The 23,012-nt window shown below is 36.6% G+C and overlaps 1 protein-coding gene across 3 annotated transcripts in view; it reads right to left on the bottom strand.

The window, feature by feature from the left end:
- Positions 1-3,886: 3,886 nt before the first annotated feature.
- LOC111863958 (zinc finger protein ubi-d4 B) overlaps positions 3,887-23,012 on the bottom strand; it is a 40,619-nt gene continuing 21,493 nt past the window's right edge. For all 3 annotated transcript variants that reach the window (XM_023850789.2, XM_023850790.2, XM_023850791.2), the window contains 3 exons: positions 19,591-19,735; positions 5,689-5,801; positions 3,887-4,731 (listed from right to left, as the gene is read on the bottom strand). In XM_023850789.2, the coding sequence (XP_023706557.1) occupies positions 4,603-4,731; positions 5,689-5,801; positions 19,591-19,735 (387 nt within the window). In that variant the 3' untranslated portion in view covers positions 3,887-4,602. The remainder of the gene's footprint in view (positions 4,732-5,688; positions 5,802-19,590; positions 19,736-23,012) is intronic.

Here is a 23,012-nt window from a genome sequence, read left to right as displayed (position 1 = left end):
ATATATTTGTCATAATTTTGAGACAGTTTTCGAAGACTGGACTGTTTTGTCTTCAGGCATTTCTTGTGGCCAATAGAGTAGGTTTTTAGATGGAGACAGAGCCCAGTCTCTGAAACATCTAAAAAAATTAGGATTATGAATGATGTCCAAAAGTGGGCCATTGCAATGTGTTTATTATCAATCAAGCTTGTAATTCTGCTCCAGTTATGCCAGAGATATTCATGATTATAGTCAAACTTTACTGATTCAGATTTGTCAACAGGAATTCATGTTTAATGGAATTTGAAGATACTGGCGAAATTGTAGGGCGTGGCTATTACTTCTCTTGAAATAGTCTCTCAGAATTTGTTATAGGGACTGAGGAAAAACACACAAAAACTGCTAGCAGACTCCTCTGCCAAGAATAGAACCCAGGCCTTCTTAAATACAAGTGCTAACCATTTAAGTGTGACATACACGGTCCTGGAGAAGCTATCAAGACAGTAACATATATGGGTTTCTCTATGAAGAGTTTTAACAAATATTTCAACAGGAAGCCCATTCTTTAACATGGGACTGATGAATGGGTAATGTGCATAACATAAAAGTTGGTCTTGCCATCACTAAATCTCTTTTTTCTAACGAAATTAAGTATCTGTATAGAGATACTGAGGAATATCATAGAATGAGATATGACTTAAACACAACAAAACCTTCATATGATCTAAATCTGATATATCACTGATAAATGGTCCAATGTTTTTGCATCATTCTACCGAATGTTTGGAGTTTTGATCTTCAGTGTCCTCAACTGAACTTGGGCTTCTGCATTCTGTACTCACTAAACCCTCACATGACAGAAACTCTGGTGTAACTGTAAACTGAGGCACAACTGACACATAAAAAGTCTTTAACATTTTGCAGTGCAGAAACAACATATACCAGACACTTCAGGAGATGTTCTGTCTTCCTCTCAAAGCTCAGTTACCCCTCTCCTTTCAGCAGATGCACCATACAATGTTCACTTAGTTTGCTAAACATATACATACGCTTCTGTATCTCTGATTTATTATTGCATCACATCTGTTTCGTGCAGAGCATATGCTCATATGAAGTACCTTTATTTGTATTCATGGATGGCAAAAGCACTGTGTATACTAACAGAATTTAATTTTAATATAAAATTTAAATAACCAGTGGTAGGGTCTTCTGAACTTTGGAATGAAACTTTGGTTCCACAAAATGGAGGGGATTTGACTAGCTGAGCAAGTACTACCTACAAAGGGAGGATTCTGCTCCATAAACTGTCTATGAAATCTGTCACATTCAGCCATCAGGTCTGGAGTGTAATGGAACTTCTGGTCTATAGTGCAGGGACCTTGTCTTTCACTGTGTAAGGTTTCTCAGATTATGCAAGGCTGGACTTACAAAAATCTTAATGTGTAAAACTTCTGAAACTGTGTTATTTGCTGCTCTACCCTCCTGTACCATATTCTCTTATTCTTCTTCTCTTATTCCTGTTACTCCCACTTGGAGCATACATCATTGGTGAAACACTTTGTTTCACTTCAGTTTCTTAATCTAAGACAGTCGGTAGGACTCCTTGGAAGCGGGATCAGCCTGTCGCAAAGCACACATACTATATATACATCAACATATTTCATAAAGTTATATATATTACAATGTTCAACTATTTCTATTAACTTAGTTCAGCCAGTATATGTGATTAGGCTATGGAGTGGACAACTGGGGTTAGATTCCTGGCAGGGGCAAGTGTTCTCTTCTACACAGAATCCAGACCAGCTCTGGAGCCCATCCAGCCTCCTATACAGTGGGTATTGGGGGGATGTATCCCCAGGAGTAAAATGTCAGGGGTGTAAAGCTGTCCATCAAGTGCCGAGATTATAAATGATGGAGCTACACCTCCACACCCCCATATGCCTTCATGTTATATAACTGTACCATTACTTTCACTGTAGAGTGCCATCAAAGTATATAAGTTACCATGACAAATGAACACCCATGTAATTTCTGACATTTCAAAATCAATTTCTGAACCGTCACATGACAGTAATTGTCTGTACAGATATTTTATTGTACACTGCATCTTTCAGTCTTCTTAAGTTGAGGCCTGAAATTCTACATTTGTTTGGTTCAACCCCTAATTTTAATATTTTATTTAATTCATCCTGTATAAAAAAGGACTCCAAGGAATCAATCCCCTCCAATGCAGAGATAATTCAAACTGTGCACTCTCTTTTGTAGCAGAAAACTTAAGCGAGTTAAAACTTTCACTGATTATAGTAATCACAGTTACACTGTCACATTATGGAGGTGCAATATTGACAAAGGAGTAATTGCCCATGAAACCATTAATCTGCAATACAACTTAAAAATGCATTTCATTTTCTGGCACAAATCATACTGCTCTGACTTGGAACAGAACAGAGTGAAGAATAACTTGGGCACTCTATTGTGAAAAGAAAGAAAGAAAAAAAAAAGTATGATTTTAAAATGGATGTTCAGACCACCATCTGCATGATAATCATATTTATTGGTTTAGTACATTACAAGTTGACAGGCACCTGCAAAGCTACATAACACAATCACATAGCCCACACTACATTTCACATTTAAAATAACATCTGTAATAACAGAGGTAGGTGATTGTGAGACGGCACTTGCCTCGTAAGCAAAAGCATAGCTACAGTGACAAGTATACCGCATTTCCAAATAGCTATCTGAAACTAACAACTCAAATACTGTCACAATACACAATTATTGGGTCATAATTCTGATTACACAGAAAGAGGTTTTCCATACGTTATCTTGTAGACTTCTTTGTTATGATGGCACTGAAGTTTTATTTGACATACTGCATCAAGACATTGAGGTGCTTTGTAAGATATGCAACAGTTATGGAAATAGTTCAATCAGATCTGAAGCTCTCACAGAGATGAACAGTAATATAATGGTCTACTTGAAGGTGATGCTGTATACTTTGGTAGAAATATACACTGCACAGGAACAGACCTACTGAACTATAATGCATCACATCCGAGAAGACCACAATCCTAAGGGATGCTAATCTTTCTGAAATATCAACATGGTATCAAAACAGCTCAGTAATAAGAGTTTCACTGTGTGAAAGGATTATTTTCTGGACTACTCTGGGTTAATTTTTTATTTATTTTTCTGATCTACTGAATTTATTAAATCACCTTTAAGGAATGCATCCAGTTGTGTGTTTATACTATATACATTTTTGTAATAGTTCCTGCTGATGAATTTTTGTTTTTGACAGGAATTATTACAGAAATTTATATAGTTATTAAATCACACAGTCTTACAAACAGATACAGTGAACCCATATTTAATGTTCACTGATTTAAGGATTTCCCCCATTTAATATTCAATTTCAAAGATAAGTCAATAAACTTAGTGTTAAAGTACCTCCATCTAAGACTGTCCTCAGATTAGTGTTCAAATCCACTGGTCCCTAAAGAAACCCTAAACAAGGGTTTCACTGTCTATATGAAACAAACTTAATTTTCTTCCAACCTGTTTATCACCAGTGCTTTATGGTACCCTTCACATCTTAAAACCTGCTTGAGATGGGGAAACTGGGAGGATGTTGACAGACTCATTCCCTCCCCCAAGACACTATTGTCATACTAACAAGAAAAATGAAGATATCCCTGTAACGGGCCGTGGAGGCCCATAGGGTTGTGAGATGCTTTGGATCCCATATTTACTAGACAAGTGGCTCACAGATGGCAGTAAGGTTGTTAGCCTTATGCACTGGCTGCCCTTTACCCAAAGAATTTTCCTGGTACTCATTTCTCTTAGAGGCTGAGTCAATCACATGACCACAGCACAGCTGGAAGAATTAGGTAAATTGAAAAAATCCACCTCATCAGGATTTGATCCTGCAACCTTCTGGCTTATAGCAGTACCTCAATCAAGCTACCACGTGCCCCGTTGTCATACTACTGCATTCATCTTCAACTTTGTGGTCTTAAGTCATTAAAGCTTCATCCGCTGAATCCCACATGGTTGTGGTCTTTCCATTCTCACATTAGTCATCCTAAGATTTGACTGAGAGAAGAAAGCCAATTGTAAAAAGCAGTCTCTTTCAAAACGATTTTTTTTTTCCAATTTATCTGGTATTCTTGTGTTTCTGTAAAATATATGTAACTTTCAGTCTTTCCGAGTGTCTGTATTTCTCTGGTGGTCTATTCTAATGAAGATTAGCACTAGCCACAAAATACTGTATTTACAATTATCATCATTAAAATTATGATTGTGGCATCAGCACATGTACTTCACTATGCAACATGCGAGAGTTAAAAATAAAATGATTTTGGACTTCCTGGATCTGATTATCTGTCCGTCATCCCTTATCCTTAGCCTAGACATCTGAGAGTACACTGCGGCTATATATACTGGAAATGCGATTTAGAACATAGCTATGCCATTGTTTAAGTGCATTTTTTGTGTTGTCAATTCCACATATATAAGCCATGCCATTTTAAGTACATTATCACCAATGAATGCAGCAGTGAGGCCAATGTCTTGAAGAACTGCATGTCATGGTAGCAGCCTAACACTCTTTATCTTCTCTTACTTCTTGTGGAACTCCACGAGACAAAGTCGACAGCTCCAAGAGCCCTCTGGAGGAGAGGAGAGTGGTGGAGCCAGGCAGTACATGTGGTAGCCACGGTCACAGTCGTCGCAAAAGAGCAACTGATCCTGTTGGAACAATTCAAATCTAAGTATGAGCTCATCACACCACTCACAAAATGAAAGAGAATCATGATGCTCTACAAAGTGAAATTAGTTCCTAATGAATACTAGGGTACTACTTTCATGAGTACATACATATGCGAACATTTTCTAATTTTGTTTCAGTTTCATGACTAGATGTTTTCACAGCAGTGATTATGAAGGGTTCTGTCTTATGGGATATAACACCATGTAGTCTGTTGAAAGAAAACCAACATGTTGGCTGCACCACAGCTCAAGTGGTCAGTCGCTGGCTTCCCACCGCGGCGACCCGGGTTCAATTCCGGGTCTGGTCGAGTGGGATTTGTGGTGGACAAAGGGGCACTTGGGCAGGTTTTCTCCGAGTACTTTGGTTTCCCATGCCAATCTTCATTCCACCAACTGCTACACAATCACCCTCACCTATCATCTGGGGCTGGTACAATAGGCCAGAAGTGGCTGCAGTACAAGGGACTTAGTCCCACCCCACTAGCAATAAAAAAAACCAACATGTTCTCTGAAATACTTTCAATAGACTACATGGCAGTATATCCCTTAAGACAGAACTCTTGAACTATGTCTACATTTTCTTGGTTTGGAACACTCTGCCCCCCCCCCCTCAATTCTGATGGTCAGGCAAATCCTGTTTCCCACGAAAAATATGATAAAAGAGAGTACAGAGTTTTACTAGAAAACCATTCATAATATTTTAATTCAAAATTTGTTTACTGGTTGCATATTTCAATATATTTCTGATTAAATTCGTAGTTACACGAAGGTAATGCTCTAACATTTACTTCTGTCTGCCTTCCACATGATGAAATAAGAGTTGAAATAAACAATAAGATTTCCTGTGGAAACCTAAACACACAGAAATGATTTCTGTAAGTGCAGAAACTAATTTGTTTTGATCAACTTCCAATCCCTACAGGATCTTTCACTTACATCATTATCTGATGTGCCACAGATGGAGCAACACTTGCACTCAATGCACTGCCATCGGTACTTACGTACCGAGATGATCATGTTGGGCGTAAACTGTAGACAAGTTGGGTGTCCTGCAAGCAGCAAAACACATTGAATCATTGCAATAAAAACTGTTGTGAGGATATGGAGATAGGAACCAGGACAGGGGAGCAAAACCTCGTCATTTTATGAACATGAGCATGGTGCACATTCAGAAGTTTCTGAATCTTTCTTGCAAGGCAAAATGAGTTATACTTTTCTTTATGCTACTTTCAATGTGTTGTTAATGCTCATGGTCAAAGAGCTCCAGTCCTGTTAATCTTAGCACCACACACCTATTCACACTTTGACTTGTTGGCTTGAGATAAATTTACATCTGTCCACACTTTAGCTTTCAGAATATGCATAACAACAGTCCTCATCAGCTCCACTGCTGAAATGATCTGTGCAGCACCCCATTATCTATAGCTGCTGTATTCTGCAGAAATAAAATAATTTTACTAATTAAAAGAAGTGTACTACAGAATTATTTATGTGACAATTTTGAACACATTACATAAGTTTATTATGAAATTATAAAATTTTTGCTAGTAGTGCAGAATATAAAACATACCTAGAATAAAAAAGTTAAATTATATGTACATAGTTTTTAATACATTAACTTAATGTATATTTATTCCAAGCCCATGATTTACCACAGCCAACAGAGCACCATGTGGCTCATATGGGTGGAAAAGGTTTTGCTCTGTTAGATTGTGCCGAAGAACAGTGAATTTCCAAGCTTGTCCCAGTGTTCTCTGACTGTCAAAATATATAAACCAATTTACAGCTATGGTTTGCATTTGGTTGAAGAACAGCACAAGTGCCACTTCACGGGTCCTCGGCACACCAAGAAAAACCAAAAACTTCACAAATTATTCTTTCAGTTTTTAAATGTTTATTGTGTCTCAATATCTTCTAATATTTTTTCCCTTCTTCACTTCATATTCTATAAGAATGGATGGAGGACAAATGTACTGTTCATTTGCTTACAAAACAAGAGGTACACACACATAAATGTGTTTGACAGCCAGAGAAGATACACATACAAGACTGGAAACTGTTCTTGTGCCCCATATCTAAACTAAACGGAAAGTATATTTACAATTCAACACAGCATTTACTCACAACCAATAAAAAAACCCTCTGTGGTTTTAGTCCGCGAACGAACTATACCAAACAAACCAACAATTTTCTAATTTTGGAAATAAAAGGAAGCATTTCAAATCATTCTTTGTGTCATATATAGTGAACTCAAAATGACAATGCACTATAAATTCTTCTTTGGGATGGTGGGATATTCCAAAATGAAATCAATAAAGTGCACATAAAATGTGCACTATGAAATTCAGTGCACATTAAAACTGACCAGCCTGAAATTGATCAGCACTGTATGGGACATGCCTGGTAAGATGAATGGATGTGGGATAATGGAGAATCTCAAATACTTGGGGACTGAATTCAATTTGAAGCTCTTTTTGCATGATACATTTCATTGTTTAGAGTAAACTTCACATGCATGTAATTTCTCAATTTTCTTGTAACTGTTACAAATGCTGAATATAACAGAAGCAGAAAGGAAAGTTTCATTAATAGGGACTATCAAATTATGAGACAGATGAAACAATAGCTGAGTATGTTAATGAGAACTGCAATCACAAAGAACATCACCAGTTTGAAAGACAAATTCAGTAACAAGCAACAATCAGGAAGGCACCTGCAATCAATTTCCTTTCTGGCACAAAACCTAGGAGATTCAGCATGTCCCTAAGACACCATAGTCAAAAGTATGCATATTAACATAAGTTAAAACTCAGAACTTGCCATGTGTAACTGCACATTTCTTTCCTTTATACATGGTTGTGCAAACAATTTCAACATTTCTGTTATTCAGTTGAAGGATCTTGTGCAAAGGGATGTAATCCCTTTTACAAACTTTTAGGAAACAAGTAAATACTGAATATATGATGCATATTTGTTCAGTGAGTTAACATTATATTGTAAGAAAACATCCCTCATGGCTTGTACTATCAATGGGCAACAAAAATTTTCAACATTCTTGAAGCTACATTCCTTTTTAATTAGGCCCCTTGTCACCAAGGTATGCATATTTTCAGGTTATATATGAAGGAGACCTGAAAATATATTGAATAAGCTGTTACAGACAGCTGATTATGGGTAATTCTCAGAGCTTGCAGAAGGGGTAGAGGACCATGAGCCCCCTTCTATTAAAGACTCATACACTAAAAAATGGGAAACTTGCCGATTTGTTGAGTGATTATTAGCTTTTTAAGGAGGAGATAGTTTGGAGCCATAACTTTTGGAAAGAAACTCTGTAGTCTCAGTAAAGGTCCACTATATTAGATAGGTGTCACAATGCTGTAAGTTAATCTCATGTTTAAGGAAATTCTGTAGTAATAATAAATTCAGCTCCTGTGATCTCTTCATCCATCCTCAGCTTCAATATACGGACAATAAACTCTTATATGAATCCTGGAAATCTACGCGAGCACTCAGGGACAAACAAATATTAGCTATGCATTTGTAACGAGTTACTACAAACACTCTTCAGTTTAACCCTTTTACTATAATATTCTGTAAGCACTTACACATCTTCCCAGTCATATACATATTTGCTGCAAACACTGATATCAGCATTTCACATCATAAGTAGTTATCATTGATGAAATTCTTTTTATTTAGTGGGCAAACGTGTAGTATACTTTTTGAACTAATGTTCTTTGAACCTGATGAGAATTCGGTGTTCATAACACAAGGTAATACAGATGAATTCAGGGGCGGTACAAAGTACGAAATTGAAGAAAATGAAAAGAGTATATCAAATAATTGGGGTTGGCAGTGAAAGAACTAAAAAGAAAATCCTCTGCTGCACTAACAGGGTTGAGTTGAGAGGACACATAAACACTCTTATCTCTCTTTCCCCCTCTCACACACACATACAACGTTCAGTTAAATATTTGTACTTCTGAATCACATAATATGTATACTGGAACCAGACACTCCACATGAAGACAATATGAGCAATTTTGTTTATGTACAAAACCCAGTGATTGTCATTTTCCATGAGCAGGCAGAATACAAACTTACGTTGTTCAGTGATACAAAAAATTAATGCGCTACGAAAACACTTAACAATAATCGGCAACAAAAGATGCCGTCCTTCCTAGGGTAAGCTGCCTAAAGCAGTCAGGAAAATTTCCCTAAACAAGAAACAGGAATGGCAGGAAGAGAAATCTTTCAGATTCAATGAGAAGACCTACATGATCCATTACACACACTGACAGAGAAGCAGAGCGCTGCTTTTTAAAATACAATACAATTTTTTAATGAAAATGTGTGTTCCCCATTGATTGGAATCCTATTACAAGATTACAATTCAAGTCTTCGGTGACAGATGATTACATCAGGACTAGACACTACATACTCCATAAGCAAGTGGTTCCCAACAGCAGTCTTTCTACATTGTAACACGAAATAGTAATATTTTAAAAATTAATTTTTCTTATGCTGCTTATCTTATTCCGGAAGTGTGTGCGAGTGCATATGAGGCACTTTATGCAACCATTTCCATAGTTCTTGAAGTAAAACTCTTGGAAAATTAAATGAACAATCAAACTGCATATTTTCCAGAATAACAGCAGCAACAATAATAACAATGACAATAGTAATTAGTGGTGGCAATGGTGAACAAAATTCATAATTAATTGTAGACATAAATGATGATCTACAGATGAAAACACAAACTTCCAGTCAGAATATACAATATGTAATCATGATTGTGACACAGTGCCTTATTGGATTTTGGGGTGGGAGAGACATTAAAGAAAAATATACTGACATAATTTAAACCCCCTGGTAAGTAACACATTTTTAATTTATAATAGCTATACTCTAATAACAGAGTTCTTCCGAATACTGAAGTTATGTACACCATTTAGGAACACTTCCAAAATATGCACTGAAAAATAAATAACAGAAATGAATGGTTACGTTATGCGATTTCTTTTCTTCCACCGCTTTCGTATACAAACATTTAGAAATATGGAGAGACCGACTACACACCAAACATACTCTTAATGTTCTCATCTGTTTTAATAGAAACAGCTACATAATGTATTAATTTGGAAGAAATAAAATCTCAGGCACTCAACAACAATATGGCTGATCTAAAGGTCAGCATTTTGGAGACCTGTTACTTTCCTCATTAGGGTCAACATGGGGAGTGGCCATAAGCCAACTATGAAGCTTAAAATCTTACATAGTAATTTGGAAGCTTATAATTATACCACTTCTTTGTCTATGAACTAACTGCTCTGATGAGTCAGGTTCTTCTATGGGTCTCTTGATCTGGCCTGAAGTCCCCGCAACAACTGTGTAGTACCTTGCATTTGAGCACATATAATCATATCTCAATATATAAAATATTTTCTTCTAATAATTACTGATCCCATACAGTTACTTTACTCTCTCTCTGCTCACCATGAAATATCAAACGAAACAATACATGTCACCTCTAACATAGCAGATTAACCATTAACGTCCGAAGTGCCCCGATCAGGCCAGTGATGAGTATGGTCGTCACGGCCAAAGTATCCCATTTTGGCCAGTTGGGCATTTAAACTCTGCTAGTGGAAGCGCGCGTATATGGCGGTAGTAGAAGTGCATGCACAGTCCTTAATATTTATTTCTATACGTAGTAATTACAAGACAGGGCTGGTCACGGTAGCCGAGCGATCTAAGGCATGCACTGTCTTCGCTCGCTCGGAAGCCGGGATCATGGGTTCAAATCCCACTCAGGGCATGGATGTTTGTGTGCGTTTTCCTGTGTTTTTCTACAGGTAGAAGCCTTGCGACAAGCTGATCACTCGCCCAAGGAGTCCTACCGTATGTGTAAGATCTAGTAAACCGAAGTGAAATGGAGAGTTTCATGGAGGTAGGCCTAGGCCCAAATTTGGGCTGTAGCGCCACAGGAAAAAAAAATTACAAGACAGACTTGAGTAAAACCTGAATAGAGGAATTAAAATGATGTCTAAGTGAACAACAGCAAAAAAGAGTATACGTATGAGTTACGCCCAAACTTATCCATGAGCCAGTACTTTTATTGCAGGTTAATGTGTTAAAAATATATAGTAAAATTTGATGGGCATACCCTTTTTGTTGTTATCTGCCTGATGTATATATAAGCTGAAATGAAATTACAGTATTTGATTTCACTATGAATGCACAGAAAACAGATCACACTCTGTATCTCAGCCACAATGCATCTGTCTGTTCACGACTATAGAAAGGGCAATAATCTCTTGCAGCTATAACGGAAGGTCTTAGCACTGAAGAAGGGACCGTCAAATTGCTCCCTCTAGCTCTTTCTTGAATATCCATGCTTTCATTCTTCTGTCCTTTAGTCAAAAGATTCGAAAATCTGAAGGGTGTAACAAAGTTGTAACATTTTCCAGCAGAGAACCAAATTATTTTATTGCTTCCATCTCTTTTATGACACCAGGGACTGTTGATATTTATGATTCTGACATGAATAGGGTTGCAAAACATGAATGCCTGTTCACCTGAGACAACTTGGTATTCCTAGCTGTTAAGGATGAAATAATATTTTTAAGAAGTACCAGACTGTCTGCTAGAAACAAAACACATGTAAGAAAACTAGAAAACTATAGTGAATCGAGGTTCTCACAGTAACTATGAAAAATACTATCTTCTGTGGTGTAATGCTATGTAATCAAGAAGAAATTCATCGATGTTATGAGGAACATACTATCTCCATCTTCAGGGTTGAAGAGTAGGCCAAGCAAGAAGCCAACAAGAATCATGAAGCCAGCACAGTTGTACAATTTGTTTTACACATTTGCTCTTTTCATTCAAAAAGTGCAGTGAGAACAAATGCCCCCCCCAAAAAATGGCATAATCTTTTCAAGAGCATGTCATAGTAATTATATATTTTCTCTGTATTAGTTCCACTTTTGTACTTTCAAATTTATATTGAAAATAAGACCGTTATAAATATTTACTGACAAATATGTTCTATTATTTTTTTAAACTATAGATTCAAAATCTCAAAAAGAAATGTATTTATCTATTAAAACTATTGATTTATATTTTCACTCCTAAAATTTATAGCAATGAGTAAATATACTTGATTCAAAATGATTTAGCAAAGAAAGGCTAAATTTCTATGTGCAGTCACAAAGAAAGTAATTTGCTTTTAGTTTGGTGATGTGTTTACACAGTAGGCAAGAAGACAAAAGAGTGTGAACAGAATGGTTGCCAGCATTCCCCAAATTTAATCTGATTTCAGTTTCTTCATGAATGTAATTTGCATCTATTAGCATCGTTCTCAAATACTGGAACTTTCAAATATGTTGGACTAAGACTGCAAATTAATCAGAAACATAATTTAAAGGATTTGTACTATAGTTCCTTGCTGTATGCATGAAACAAAAATATACAAACTAAACATCCAAATGCAAGTAAGTGTTTGTAAATCACCTGCACTTTACATTTTCTCTTCAAGTTTAAAAATTATTCATAATTAAATTCGTTTGTAAATAATTACAAATTTACAGAATACAGACCTCTACTCGGAAAAGAATCAGATGAGAATAAGTAGAGAGACAAAAGCTGCAGCAGTTTAACGAGACATATGAGGGCATCTTGTATCAAGACAGCATTGTATCAGAAATGCTGCTTCATTCTGTATATACAGGATGTAACCAAAAGGTGTGAACAAGCTTTGGGCACAAGTATCACATACCAAAACGAGAAAAAATGTCCATATCAACATGTCCAGAAACATTTAATTTGTGAGTTATAGCTAAAAGAGTACATTTATAACAAGTGATCAAAATGTCCTCAATGAGATTCAATGCATGCCTAGACATGACTTATCATGGACCGCGGCATCTGTTCAAAGATGCCAGGGTAGTTGTGGATAGTCCAACAGGCACCCCAAAGTCTATGCACACCTTTCAGTCACTTTACTTAGTTACTCATGGAGCTGAGCCCTGCTTGAGGAGCCACCAATTCTGCAGCTACTCAAGAATTTCCCAGCATTTTATGGAACCCGAAGGTTCATCACCGACAGGTTCCATAAAATGCCAGGAAATTCTTTAGTAGCTGCAGAATTGGCAGCTCCTCAAGAAGGGCTCAGCTCCATGAGCAAGTAAGTTACATCCTGTATATGTTGTGCTAGTAATGCTTCATTTATGCTTCCTTTATATATTAATGGTCTGTAAATAATGAAGCCTGAAGACATTTTACAGCGTCTCACACATCCACGAGGTAATTCTTGTGGTTTACTAAGATTCTACACTTTTTAGGAGAACAAGTTTATATGTTGGGAACCACTACTTCAATCACACCAACAGATTTATACAGGTAATCAACACACACACACACACACACATTACAGTTAAAAAAAGACAACTTCGTACAAATACTGGGAATGTCACACAATCACCCTGTTTAGCTTGTTATATTCCACCAACTTCACACTGCAATACAAAAACTTCTACTTCAAGATAATATAAATATACGCAGAAACAGAATAATCACTTTTCAAATACTTATAAAAAATCTGAACTTGTATTCAAATTTTACATAATATTGTACATCTTATGGTGTATCGTAGTCAACATTCTATAACAAGCTGTGGCCTATTTCATAGAACACAAAATGTTCCATGATTATTACTATCACATTTCTGTGTGTTTCTCCTTCAACTTTAACTGTTGTATTTTCTAACATTTTACAATATAAAATACAATTCATTTTAATGTATTACACAGTTTTCGATCACTAATTGGCACAACTACAGATGTAACAGTCTAGGAGTATTTAACAGCTGAAACAAAAATTTCAAACTATGTACACGCATTTTCAGCTCAGTGTGGCATTCTCCAGCCATATTCTGGGCTGGCAGTTTGGTATAGTCTGTTCTGTAACAGATGGAAGTCAAGCATACACTTGCATCTGGAACTGAAATCAGATTTTAAGGTCCATTTCCTTCAGCTTCTGATTCTGCTCAAGGTCCCATTTAAATTTAATAAGAAAGGAGGAATAAATGAATTACACAACACCATTTATCCCTAGACCCATCACATCTAGTTACGCTACTGAAATCATATTACTTCATATGAAATAAGAAATTAACATCATGTTATAATACAGATCACAACAGAATAAAACATAACTTTTCATGTAAACTGTTCAATATATAGTATCTATAATAATACCGATACGCACGCACAATATATATGTATATAACATTTGAGCAATTCCCCCAGCTGACTAGTTACAACTATAACTAGGAACTGCACTAATGCTAATATCACAGGGGTGTCCACACATTTGTACTGAATCACAGCAGCTGTCCTTTGGTGTCAAAAATGTTATTTGTTCACCCCTTACATTTATTTCAGCCCCCCTCATCACCAGAACTTGCTGGCCAACCACGGAAGACATGCAATACTGGGATCTCTCAATATATAAAGGGAAATATACAACAATTTGTAAAGCCTACTGACGCCATTAAATCATTCTCTTCTACCTTAGGAAGTCAGATTAACCTACATGCTATAGTCTGTGACACAATCTGTGCTCAAAACTTTTAGAGACAGTACATATACTCCAAAGAAGGAAAATGCTCATGCAATGAGAAATGAAACCGTTCATTTTATCACCCAGAGATGCTTTCATGGGCTCAACAACTTGCAACCTTTGTCAACATATACAACTGTCTTTTTGGCACTATTCATTCAAATTCCATGAAGCAGCTACTAATCACTTATCTAGTCATCAAATCTGAGCCTTCTCATGAAATCCAAAGTGCCATCACTGAGCCTACCACTGAAACCTATCCTTAGCCAGATGGATCCAATCCAAAGAAAGGACAGTTTATCTATTAGTAATACTGATCCAGTGATTGTGTATTTGTACACAGTGTTCTCTGGATATTTCTCCACTCTGAGGTTTGAACTATTAAGAAAATATGGGTTAGTTAAAGAGTTATAATTTTATGACACAAAGCTGTTGTTACTTAATGTTGCAAGAAGCAACCAGGTAACCATTTCCCACACTATTATCAATTGTACATGAAGAGACCCCCAGTGCTAATTCACATGCATTTCATATTCAGAATTGTGAAAAACAAGGAGATGATGACCATTTCTTTTTGACACTGCTTTCTAATATGCCACTAAAGAAAAAATTCAGGAATAAATTTGACAATTTGTAAACTTGATATTTAAAACAGACAAGCCCAGCTACTGTATGCAGCCCCTGCATGACACATAAACACTATCATTAAAGAGAATGCAGACCACGATGAACATTTCAGAATGCATGTACACTTACAGGTAAATGAATGCTAGCTGACAGCTTATGTGTGTGTAAATGGAGATCTTTCCTTTGACCTACATGTAGTATACTTAACACTTGTTTGGTTTTTTTACACCTTTCAAGTGTCGCTACCTTTGATTATCGGGTAAAACTAATTTGAAATTACACTCTTTGAATTTTCCACTTAAAAAATAAACAAAATATGGTTAGTCATCTAGTGAGTCCACATATTATAATCAAGGCAGCACCCTACAAACACAAGAATACTGTGACAAAAAAAACATTTGCAACATCCTTAATAATTTTGAACTGCGTGAAAAAAAGAGATGGCAAATCATATGTTGCACTGTGGAACAGATGTTATTTTTATTTCAATGATGAAAATCTGAGAAGTGAAACTGATTCCAGATAACAAAAATCCTTCTTGGCCAAAAGGTTAACAGAAGATTGCACATTGTACACAACCACACTGCTCAGCAAGGTAATTTATAAATACTTGCCAAACTTACAGAATTGTTAAGCTTTAAAAAAATGAACAGGCATGAGAGTTAATGCCATATTGTTCTGAAAGACATTTCAATTTATAACCCAAAATATGACTGAAATATTTAAGGTTAAAGTAAGAACAGTAAATTTTATTTAACACATACAATGTGTCCATGTTACTTGGAGAGCCGAAGTGTGAGAGACCCCAGGTGAAGTGGATAGCAGAAATAAAGTGTATAATGATATGTTGTACGGAAGACAGTTAAATGTGCTGAGGTTGATGATCCATAAAAATCTAATCTATATTTTATGTACCAGAAAATTGAAATTCTACAGACGGCATAATCATTCTACACTTAAAGTGAGCTCTATTTCATAATTTAATGAAAAATGATTGTAACATGACATTATTAGGGTGTACATGTTTTCTTCATAATTGAAGACCTTAAAAGATATATGAAACATATGCTACACTTACATGTTGAATATGAACCTCAAATACAGAAGATCTATTGAACACTGTGATTGTGTTAGCACTCTTGTGTCACATCCGGAAGATTCCGGGTTAAAATCTCAATCCAGAGGCCAGTTATCCTAACAGAGATTTTTTGTGGTTTTGCTCAGTCTCTCGAGAAAACTTCCATTATAATATCTTGTGCCACGACTTTCTTAAAAATCCCTCCCAGTGCAGGGAAAACTTTGAAAGAAGACAAAAAAGCTAGGAACAAGGCCTAATAAAATCAAAATGAAACCTTACATAGGTCAGCCGTATCTATCTGTCTTTCAATTAAATAAAATAAATATGGATGACCTATAACAACCAGCTGCAGCATGAATCAAAATTTCTCAGAAAACAATTTTGCTTTGGCATATTTATTTTTTCTTAACCTATGTAAAATTTGACACCACATCACATCAAGGATGAGAGATGGCCAAAGATACCCACATTAAAGACTTCTTTCAACATACTTACACTTGTACTCCACAGAAGTATGTGACAAATTAACTGTCCATAACAATATTAATTTAACAAACACATTTTGAATGCTAAAAGCTGTATGTACCAGGTATATTTAGTTACCTTACAGCAGTCAGTAATCATTACACCACTTCCTCCTTTAATAACCATGTCAAGGGTCCTCACGCACTATCACACCTTAAAAAATTACTGTAATGAAATAATTTTAACAGTCTTATGGCCACTGTGACTATCTCTGACTAGAACAAAAAAATTACAGAATTATACTAAGTTTCAAATCAAAATCCATATGGTGAAGGCTGTGGTGACACCACTGAACATGTTTCTCTCTGATTACCAACAGCAAATGCCCCCCAAAACAAACAAACTCCATGGTTTTAGTCCACAAGTGAACTATACCGACTGAGCAACCGCCACTTGTTGGCGAAGTCAGTGCCAACTTCAGTGGACAGAGGGTGTTGCGTGGTCAGCGCAACGAATCCCCATGGTCATTAATTTCAGTTTTCTAGACCGGCCAGCTCCCATCCATCATTTATTTATTAAAGATGGGTGGGAGTATCTCAACAGCTGATGATGGTTGCAGACTTTAAGTGCAGTTCCTTATTATGTAAAAGTGGAAAAGCATACCTCAATTTGAAGTACAGTAACTGTAGTTTTACATCCGTTACTAGTGCTGATGTTCATTTACTGTATGTGCAAAAACTAATGCACAAAGCCTGATAAATGTGCACATATTATGTTGCACAAAGGCATGGATGTCAGGCAATTAAACAAATGGTCTGACGATTTTGTGTGATGTTCAATATTGACATGTTGCCACATGCTGGGACATGTATATTTCTAACTGGCAGTGTTCAGTTTTTCAGAATCAAAGGTGATAATTTATTTGAACATAGAATCAACATTAAAGTCTTAGTGAAACTACAGAAATATGCCACTGATATTTACCAAATGTAATAGTAAGTTTACAGACAGGGAACAACGGATAGAATACAGCATTTTGTGTCACCTGAGATTTCAAGACTGAAGAGAAGACAGCAGAGATGATAAAAATCCAACCATCTGACAACTACAGGAACTGATCAAAATGTGTGAAAAGTGTCTGAATGCTAAGAAATGGTCATTAACTGACTGTTCAGCGGACAGAAAAACAACTACACATGAAAAGAGAAACCGTGAAATTGATTATTACCACAGGTATGATTGTGAAGAAAGTGTCAGTATTCCACCCAAGTGCACCATCACAAAACATTTTACTGCAGAATGGTCCAAACACAAAATACCAAGTCGTCAACAGGTAAGTTCTGAATCTGGAGGACTGAAAGAACATACAAGTGAAACTCAAACATCAAAATCATGCACATCTGTTTTTTAACATCAAAAGAATGATCTATTATGAATCTGTTCCTCCAAAACCACCCAATAAGCATTATATTTTGGAAAATTTACATCACCACAAACACTGTCTCTCACAAATAAAAAGTAACTTTGGCTGCATAAGTCAAATTTGTATAACATCCACCAAATCTGGCTGATTTGCATCGTCCTAGTGATCCACTTCAACCAATTCAGTATTTCCATATAGATTCAGAACACATAACATATGAAACAAAACCAGTATATTCGTACGACAATAAAAAACTGTGATAAATAATCACTTACAATAAAGAAAAAATGAAATGTTTATTACTGTACCATCTAATTATATTTTAAATTTATATTCATGAAATTTTATTTACTTCATACCCATGAATAATATCGTTACTAACAAAATAATATATGATGCTCATACTGATTTAAAACAAAATAAAAACCTCACATCCTGTGATATATGCGTACTTCCACAGCATCAATCTTAGTACAATTTCTTCAAGTTTAACAAATGCTAGAATTTCAGATCCTGGTTCAAACATACAGCCTGCATGTTGTAACTCTACCTTCCCTGAGTCGTGTCCGCTGTCCATCAGTCCTGTTTCCAAAAACATAAGCACAGTGCACCATGCAAGATACATACATGATTAAAAAAAATGAATGCACAGGGTGCTTAGAATATTAGATTCACCCAAGCTGCATAAAAAATATGTTTCAAAATCAAGAATTTTGTACAACTGGGATGAACTCGTGCATGCAGCACAGTGAAGAGCAGAACAAAGTAACAAATTAAACACCGCACCACAGACATTGATTTCAAATTGTGCGCATCTGCATGACAGTCTCTGACTAAAATGAAGGCTGATTAGCTCAGAAAAAAGAATCATTAGAAACCCTAGTGAAGACAGCAGGAGACAAAATCAACGAAGACCAACTCATTACACAGATGGTGAATAGCATAAAGAAACAAAACAAAACTAGACACACTCCAATCTTCCTCCCTCAACACATATATACTCTCAACTATCATGAGACAATGTAACGCAGTGACTCCCTATATCAAATACTTGTTCTGGTTGCTCAAAAATGTTTCTTTACTAGCACAAATCTATCTTGTGCAGGGAAACGGCTTCATTTTCGTTTCTATTCTATACTTTTGACAATATTGAGGTACATCTTAAAATTTTATATTTACATTTATATATATGTGATACAAGTCCCATGTCTTCCTTTATACAGAATGTAAATGTGAGGGAATTAACAATATTACCACCCACATAATGCTCATGTGGAGGTAGGGAGGAGATAGTAGCAGCCTGTTACCTTGCATCTGCAGTGGAAACAGTAAAAACTGCCAAATTCTAGCCAACATATATATGGGCTAGGAATATGAATGAATATGAATGACTGTAGCACATCTACACCATAAAAAATTAAGGAATAACATATCTTTTACAAAAGGTACAACTGAGTAATATGAGTAAGATGATAAATCAAGATTTAAAAATATCTTTCTGAAAATGAGAGGCTGTTTCTCCCTACATTCGAAGCATATGTCTTTACAACTGCCTACTGAGTGGGATTAGCCTTCTTGCGCCCCCTCCCTCGCCCCTTACTGGGCTGGGTGGCAGCCCTACCTGAGCGTCCACAATCTGAGCAAGACACCAGTTCCTCGGACTGCCCTGTCTTCTTATTCTCTTGGGAATCACCAAGACAGAAATCACAGTATGGTGATGGGGCAGCTCGTTCCTTTTCCTCACTACCAGGCATAGGCGGCAGCACCTGCAACATTCACTGCAATACAGGACTGATCTCGTGATCTCACAAGACAACAGTGCTGACACCAAGGCATTAACACATCTCCAATGACACACAGTTCACACAGCTTTATAAAAATCAGTGAATTAGTGCCAACATTACTGGTATGTAGAACTGAATAAGGGATTTAACAGTGACAACTCATTAACAGTGTTTCTGTGGAACTATAAGCACTGGAAGTGATGCACATTAAATGTTGGATACATATTATAAAGCCATTTTGCCACAGATGAGGCCATGGATTCTTGAACTACAAGCACACCAAGCATTTCCACAAATCTAGCATCAATACCACTTTGGACATACACCATATTCACAGAATGTAAACCACTATTTTCTGTCTTCGTAATGTATTGTAACGTGTCTGGAATCCAGAAGAGTCGCTTCTATGGAAACGCTAAAATAGACCGTTGCATAGGAAACAACATTCGCTCTACTGTAGTTCTAACAGGAATCTCCACGGTTACGACGAATACACGAAGCGTCCCCACAGAGACAACGCGATAACAATGGGTTATTGCGTAGGAAACGCGGAACCGACAAAGCAACGTTTCCACAGCTACAACAGCGGGGTTGAATGCATTCGCTCAGTGAGTCCTGGAATATCCGCCAGAGAAGAGAGTCCAGTGTCGGCCGAGTTATTGTAAGCAGTCATTGTAATACTGCAAGGGATGACAGTTGTAAAGCGTGTGAGTGTATAAGTGAAGAACAATAAAGGTTCTACAGAATCTGAGCCCCCACGGGAATTTATTTGTGGCGTGACACACAAAACACGCTACAGTATTTTTAGCAACATACAAGTGTGACAGAGATACGATTTTGTCTAAAACACTGACAATACTACTCATTTGGTGGGGGCGTGGGGGGGGGGAAGAGATAATTCACTGCAATTTCATTCTTGAAGTGGATATACCAATTCTAATTCCAATTTATTGTTAACATTAGAATTACGAGAATAAATCTGTAAATATAATATTAAATAGACGTATAACTTAAAATTCATTACACTGTACAACATGCAGCAAAACGTTTTAGCCATGAACAGTACACGGTCTCCATTCCAGAATCTCAACACTTTCTTCCCCAGCTTTGAGAGCTATGGAAATGACAACTTGCTTGTCATGGTTATGACTGAAGGATTATGAAAGAATAAATATTGTAAAACAAATGGTGCTCACTGTTTTATATGGTGAAAGAAACTGGAAGAAAAAGTTCTGAAGAGAATATCTGGCCTATAACAAGCAGCATCAGGTTAAGGGAAAAATGTCCATGACAAAGCATTCTGTACTTTACATCAGTGAGGTTCCTGTTTCTCTCAGTACAGCAGATACCATGCAACAGACCAACTGGCTTTCATTCAGGATACTAATTAGTTCCTAGACCTCTTCTATGGAACATAAAGAAAAGATAAATACAGCAGACTTTCACATGTTTTGGATACATTTTGAACTCCAACAGGAAGTGCTACTTTTTCCCACAAAACATTGCAATATGCAGGTCAATAAAATGGCCCTATACCTACTAAAAACACCATGCGATATAAGCATGTGTGGATAGTTAACTTTACACCCCACCCATTTCATCCCGGAGAAAAGAGCCCGCCCAACACCACTGGTTAGGAGAATCAGTGGACCCACAGCTGGTCGGGTGCGGTGGCTACTCCTGCCTGAAACTGAATTGCAGCTGTCTGGCCCTTAGTTTCAGTACTATACTAACTGAAGCATCTCAGCTACAAAATGATCTGTAATGGGACAGTATCATGGCTATTTAGAGAATTCAAGACAGCCTATGACTTTATTATGACAGATGTATCAAAAAACATTCCTAATGAATCTAGTATACTCAGAAAACTCATTAGGCCAATCAAAATGTATTTAAATTATATGTATATAAATGGCTGCACAGGTAAACATTTGTGTGATTCAGTCCTATTCAGAACGTTTTATTGCAATTCTTTTCCAGCCTCACTTCAGAATATGTAGAAATCCAAATACATCAGGGGGAACTCAACTGAACACATACATTCTGGCTCTACACTGTGAATATTAATTTCCTCAGAGAAAATATACAGGTAAATACAAAAAAGCTAAACACAGAAACTCTTGGCAATGTTGACAAAAATGTTATTTTTGGAATAAAAATGGAGAACTTAGGTACATGTTTATGTCTTGTCACAATAATGCAGAATAAAATTATAACATTTGGAAATGGCAGTAAAAAATGAAAATATCATTGCAACAATAGTTAGGAACAGATCGGAGTCACGAAACACTTACTAAAATCCAGTTTGGAATCCTTGGTTTTTCTATCTCCTAATCTAAAAACTTAAATTTTATTCCGAACAACAGACTTTGAGAATCAGATTCAACCAAGTACACTGAGAACCCACTGAACTGGCAGCATATATTAAAAAAGACAGGCCGATATGGTTGGGACATGTGACTGAAAGGGTGCCTAAAAAAATTTTTAAAGATAAAACATAGAAGAAAGATCAGAAAATCCACACTGATGTGGGCTGAAAATGGAAAGTATGATTTAATGGAGCTGAAATAGGAGAAATGGACACAAACAGCATAGGACAAAGAATGGGCATCTATCATAAAGAAGGCCCAAGATTCCCAGCAGAACACAGAGCCAAGGAGTAAGCATGTGTAACTCTGTCATTCATTCATTCATTCATTCATCAGTAATCTGTGAAGACGACAGGTCCACAGTCTCTTCCAAAACAGTTCCTCCACTTAATGCGATCTAGAGCTTTCTCCTTCAAATGAGAATATCCTCTCCTGTCAGCAAGGTCTGACAAAAGTTTGCCATGCCAAGAGAGGAAAACAGAGTGAGGGCATATAAGAACAAAGTACTCGTGAGAATATTTGGACACGAGACAGGAATGAACAGGATGGAGAAAATTATGACATAAAAAAGGTGGTACATGACAGAAATCTTCACAAAATATTATTAGGGTAAATGATATAAACTCTGTCTCAAGTGCAAACAATATATTTTGTGTCTTTGATCTTGCTCCCTACACTACATGTTTCGGCCTCAGACGGCCATCATCAGGTGTATAACACTCACGTCGCTGTCACACTGCACCCAGTTCAAAATTTAACATCTACAACACTCTCCCTGTCATTATCAACTTCTACTTCGTTGATAGCTGTCCACCCGTAGATTACTTCACACACGTTAATTTTGAGTTTATTGTAATAGCACCATAATAAAATCTTTAGTTCTAATTTTA

This window comes from Cryptotermes secundus, unplaced genomic scaffold, assembly GCF_002891405.2.
Source record: "Cryptotermes secundus unplaced genomic scaffold, Csec_1.0 scaffold249, whole genome shotgun sequence".
Classification (NCBI taxonomy): domain Eukaryota; kingdom Metazoa; phylum Arthropoda; class Insecta; order Blattodea; family Kalotermitidae; genus Cryptotermes; species Cryptotermes secundus.
The sequence above is the reverse complement of the archived record's forward strand: the minus strand, read 5'-3'. Positions and strand labels throughout refer to the sequence as shown.